Source organism: Photinus pyralis, unplaced genomic scaffold, assembly GCF_008802855.1.
Source record: "Photinus pyralis isolate 1611_PpyrPB1 unplaced genomic scaffold, Ppyr1.3 Ppyr1.4_LG2, whole genome shotgun sequence".
Taxonomy (NCBI): Eukaryota; Metazoa; Arthropoda; class Insecta; order Coleoptera; family Lampyridae; genus Photinus; species Photinus pyralis.
The window spans coordinates 32,113,829-32,119,828 of NW_022170403.1; the positions used below are offsets into that span (position 1 = coordinate 32,113,829).

At 36.0% G+C, this 6,000-nt stretch overlaps 1 protein-coding gene across 1 annotated transcript; it reads left to right on the forward strand.

Moving 5' to 3' along the window:
- The first annotated feature begins 1,109 nt into the window (after nt 1-1,109).
- On the forward strand, nt 1,110-5,736 carry LOC116164531. Its single transcript, XM_031478726.1, has 7 exons — nt 1,110-1,388; nt 1,477-1,652; nt 1,702-1,922; nt 1,969-2,425; nt 2,476-2,647; nt 5,150-5,492; nt 5,542-5,736. The coding sequence occupies exons 1-7, from the start codon at nt 1,116-1,118 to the stop codon at nt 5,604-5,606; spliced, it is 1,707 nt and encodes a 568-aa protein (XP_031334586.1). The 5' UTR covers nt 1,110-1,115; the 3' UTR covers nt 5,607-5,736.
- The last annotated feature ends 264 nt before the right edge of the window (nt 5,737-6,000 follow it).

Here is a 6,000-nt window from a genome sequence, read left to right on the forward strand (position 1 = left end):
GGAGCCTGGGGGACACTGCAAAGTCCCTTTCTTGTACTAGAAATACCATCAGCCCCTATACGGGCCTGTGACATCCGACGTCAAAGATAAGCATTAATCTGATGGCGAAATGTAGAAACGCTAAATACCTAGGTACATATTGAGTAATGACCTACAAAACACCGATTTCTATCAAAAACAGAAACGCCTCGCTGTTTTTACTTAAAACTGGTATCTTCTCAAAATACACATCAGCAAAGAATACATAATAATATTACCCACTCTTTGGCATCAGTTATATATACGCTCCTTTGAATCTCGTAATTTTCTACAATTTTTAGAGCGTTTTTGGAAAAAATAGCGCTCATAGGTATATGTATTCACTTTGGCTGTTCGGTCGGTCGGTCGGTCGGCGTATAAATCTCGAAAGGATCTTCGTAGAATGCTCGGGTTTGAAGCATTAGGTAGCTTTGTGTCACAATTCTCTGCTGGCACATTATATTTCAGAGCTAATCTCGGAGCTAATAAAACCTCGATCCGTCGCAAAAAAAACGCGCGTAAGTAGCTCGACGCATTGTGTAGGTACTTTTCAACTTGTTTCTTTTGTACACATTTTCTTATTTCAATAATAACAAAGCCAGAAGCATCAAACGAAATAACGAAAAAAAATTTCTGCATTTAAATGAGCTCGTAAAACTGCAAATTTTCTTCATTTAACCGTCTCTTTCTGCTAGGTATTCCTCCTGCATAAAAACTTTCTCACATTTTACTGTCATCAAGTTATATCATAAAATCTAACATCAGACAATTAACTACAATTCCATTTATTTATTAAGTATACAAACACCCGCTGTTCTATGACAGATTAACTACAGAAGAAGGCGAGAGCGGGCCTAGCGCAGAGGAATTTAGAGTTTGCAGGAGGAGCCAGTATGGCTCAGTGGCGCATCAAGAGTTGGAATTAATAGAACGTGAATAGTGATGAGATGCGTCTTCCATTCCTGCACCTTTACATGCCTGTATTAACGAACTGGTGCGTGATTTCGAAAATACGTCACCGTGACGTGTGTATTGACAGTGAGAAAAAATTAGCATTGGTCTTTTTATGTTTCGATATTTATTCATAAATTATAAAAATGAAAACGCTTAAATTAACAATACTTTTAGCATTTTCTATTAAAGACTCTTCAAGCACCCCAAGCGGTAAGCCTGAAAAACATAAATCGCATGGAAAACAAAAAAAGGACAAACGGAATCCTAGTAAAAGGAATAGTCCAGTGACGTTGCAAAAACCTGAGTATATGTATGAAGTCGACAGTCCCATTGGTAGTTGCCATGTAGAGTATGAGATTCTACCTGGACGGCCAAAATATCAAATTGACGTTGTTTGCTGGAAAACAATAGCAAAGGTGTTGTGAAGTTACCTAAATCCTCGCAGATTAACAACCTTGAAGTTAGTCTGAGCCTAAAACGGTTACTTATTTTTCAAATGCTTAGGTATACACTCTCGATGGGCACATCGCATTAAAGACCTGTGTAAAAGATGATCTATCTTGGGTTCCGGTATATGTTACACACGTTTTCAATGACTTGGATGTTTCGGATATCTTTAAATTACACGGTCATGTAATTAACTACATCATAATGACAAATCCAGCAAAACTTGGAAATGAGTATCTAGGTAGATATGTTTCTCTAATGTTCTGAAACCCATTGCTTTAGCGCCAAAAAGGAAAAAAATAAAACTTTTTTCATAAATCAGAAAAATCTAGAATCTCCAAAAAAGTTTTCTTTGGCGTATGATTACGATCCAAATGTAAACCAATACAACTATGATGAAGAACCTTTAAAGAATTTTATTGAAGGTTTAATATGGGAATGTGCTGAGTATCCAGGAAAGTTCAACGATAAAGAAGTTATAACAAAATTAAAATTTTTAGACTGTAAGAGATCAACATTGGCTATAATTAGCTTAAAACATATTTTTAGACCCACTTCATGAATTTTATACAAATCAGATTATAGATCGCATCAAAGTGTCTGACGCTGTTATGTTCAAAAGTTTTGCCCCTTCTTGCCCGCCCCCGTCGTTTCACGAGGATATGGATGAAAACGAATCTCCTCAAAAAACTAACAAGAAATCCAAAGGTAAAGGAGATCCTGAAAAAACGACTAAGCACGAAAAAAAGAAAGATAAATCGCAAAATGCTAATAAAGACAAAGGATGTAATGCAATAACCATACGAGTATCGGGAGAAGGGCTATACACAGATCCCGACCTTGCCATCTATAGCCTAACAGAAGCCTGTGGTCCTCTTGGAGAAGCTTACGTTTTAATGTCGACAAATGAATTACTCACAAAGATACAAAAAAACGAATTTAACTCACTCATAATTAAAATTAATAAAATTACCAACTTACCTCTGAAGGAATTAATTTTACATGGGTATGGGCAACTATTATCTATATAGGTAACAAAATGACTTATTAATGTAGGTTTAAAGATATTTCTGTTCGATACAACGTGCCATTTATTGCGCAGTGTACAACGGTAGCGAAACCTTTGGAACAGTGCATAACATTTAATGAGGGACACGCGCACTTTCTACCTGGTGTACCCAAACTGAAATTTTTGGAATTTATTCAAACTGGAAGATTAATCGCAGAGGTATGAACCAATTCTTACTATAACCATTGAATAATAAATCTGAGAGCATTGAAATTCAATGTTTATTATTCAATGCTATAACTTAAGATTCATCACCCGCTAAAGAAATGTAGCTACGTATATCTTGGTGAAATGGCGAGAAAGAAGTAGCGCCCATTGTACCTATTTTTGATATAGGTACAAATACAGGGTGGGCCAGGAATTTGTTTACATTTGAGTTTGATCTTCCGCGCAAATATAAAATGTGGGAGGCGCGGGGAGCGATCTAACGGCTAGCTCAGTTCTTGGAAATTTAGTCACATGGATCGCTTCACGGGACCACAGCGTGCCTTTGGCGTAAAACAATTTTATTTAAACAATGGTTCTCCTGCTCCCATCACTGTGCGGCGTTTATTTCGCTTTGAATACCATTTACACGACATGAGTTGTCGAGCTCAGTTTTAGTAAGGAAATGGGGCCTCTTATTCATTCCCCAAAGTGACTGTATGAGCAGCAAGTTCAGCTAAAGGAATCATTGGGCCCTATTTTTTGAGGATCTTCGAGCCCGCCCGATTAGCGTAAACTACGCCGAATAGGTAAAGCTGTTGATGAAAGAATTTCTGACACCACGGCTACAGGAATTTGCTGGTTAACAATCGGCAGACGCGGTTTCAGCAAGATAGAGCCTTTTGCCATACATCTAAAGGCCGCTTTACATACTGCAATTCTTCATGCAAGACCATGCAATACGCAATAAAACTTGCCCAGAAGCATGCGCGTTTGAGAAACAGCTGATTCATTTTGGCAATTCACTTGCAATTGCAGGTTAGCGGTCGCGCGCGATTTTTATTGCACTTGCACGTGATATTTTGGGGGAAAGTATTGACAACGCCAGGTTCTAGAATTCCCAAACGTTGAAACTAGACTTTGTTTACTATTACTACACAAATTGAAGCTGCGACTGCCTTTTTTCGATTAAAGTGTCTATTCATTTTTACTCAAAACGCATTCAGAATTATAACAACACCTGATGAATTTTGAATAGAATAAAGCTTTTAGTTCAATTTTAAATGCGAATGTTGGTAACAAACTCTTGCAAAAAGAAAATTGCCGCGTGTAAAACCAAAGTGCAATAATTATTGCATGTACAGTATTTTTGCAATTAAACTTGCTGCAACTGTATTGCACAAAGAATTGCAGTATGTAAAGCGGCCTTAACGAATCCCTACCGGTCATCACAAAAATGTTGCCAAAAAGGCTCATTACGCGAAGAGGTGACATTCCGTGGTCACCTAGGAGTCCTGGCCTATCCCCACCAGATTTTTTCTCTGGGGATATCCGAAACATCGTGTCTATACCCATCGACGCTGCTCCAATTAAAGACAAAAATAAGAGAGGAGATGTCAGCAATACCTGGATCTTTATTGCAGCGAGTACTCGAAAATTTTCGTGTTCGTTTATAGGAATGCCGAAGTGGAGACGGTGGGCATTTAAACGATATAATTTTTAAAAAGTAATTTCCAGTGTATAAGCTATACAGGGTGGTGACTTGCGTAACGCCTCATAGGGATTTCAATGTAAAATTCATAACATGCGATTATTGGCTCCCCAAATTATTTTAGAGCAAAAATGTATTAAGGTTTTTTGTAGGAAAAAATTTTTTACGTCAATCAACCTATTAGTTTTCAATTTTTTGCATAATAAAGACGGAAAATTGGAAAATAAAACCCCCATCTTTTTCAATAATCTGTGATGCCATGGAATTTTATAATACAAAAACTACGCCAATATCCGTCATGCCATGGAATGTCCGCTATAAAACAAATCAAATTCTATCAAAAAGTATTATATTTAGAACAGCGAATTCAACATAAAGAAAGACCAAATTACTAAAAACGGTTTCCTAATATAACAATTTACAATAAATGTTCGAATAAGTCACCATTAACTGCAATACAGTAACCAAGTCGATCATAAAAGCCATTTCGAACTGCTGCTAATTGATAACTGGATATCTTTTTGTTTTAAAAAATTCCATGGCATCGCAGATTATTGAAAAAGATGGGGGTTTTATTTTCCAATTTTCCGTCTTTATTATGCAAAAAATTGAAAACTAATAGGGTTGATTGCCGTAAAAAATTTTTTCCTACAAAAAACCTTAATACATTTTTACTCTAAAATAATTTGGGGAGCCAATAATCGCATTTTATGAATTTTACATTGAAATCCCTATGATGCGTTACGCAAGTCACCACCCTGTATATCATAAATAAATATTTTTTGGTGTAAATGTAATATGTTTTTTTTAATGGTTTTTTTAAATTGTTAACTAATTCCTGGCCCTATAACGAAAAACTGCGTACAATTTTAAATTTATTTTGGAATAAGAAATGCTTTTCAAGGGATAACATACCCGTCATATACCTACCAAATTGCACTTTTGTCTGCAAAAAAGGGCAATGTGGCAAAGCTTTTTCCACTTCTTCAATAACAATCATAGCTGCAATTATTAATTATTAACAGATACGAGGACGCAGAGAGCAACATTTCAAGACCGTTGTACCAAGCCTGTTTGGTTTCGAAGCTAATGACAAGTGTATAGGAAGAAAAGTCACAATTCGAAACTGCAAACAAATTTTGGAAAGATGGAATGTTAAATCCACTATGGTCACATTGGCGGTAGCATGTTTTAATGTTTCATCACTTCTGAAACCTTCCTGGTTTGTTGAAGAAGCTGGAACTTGTCATCATCCCGATGCCCTACTATATAAAAGGAACAATTATAGAAGATACAGCACAACCACAATCAATAATATTAATTTAGAGGTCCTGAGCAAACTTAATAGTGGTAGTCCCTTAACAGAAGGTGTGTTATCTAAAATTGGCACAACAGTAGACATAGAAATACATTTAAGTGCACCGTCAAATGCATTTTTGGAGCTTTACAGTAACAATTCTATTTTCAACGAACTCTTTGTGATTGTGAAAAGATATGAGCTGGCACATCAATTGTTACACTTGGTTATGCTACATAATCAAAACATTTTGGGACCAGAAGTTATGATCGCTAATTATTTAAAAAGCAACATTAACAAGGAACTTGATTCTGACAACAACAACAATGTTGTTACTGGATTTATATTAAATAATGGCAATTGTTACATATTTTTTATTGAAGGTTTAGCAAATGGCTTGGTGTCACATATTTGGAGCCAAATAAAAGACTTTTCTGGATCAGAAGTAAAAATATTTTATAGTAGTGACTTTTGTTTTGAACGCAGATTGTACTCTGAATTCATTCCATATGGAGGGGTTTACGTTGTTAATCTGAAAACACCTCTTCATAATATTCTCATTCAAGATATTGTATATCT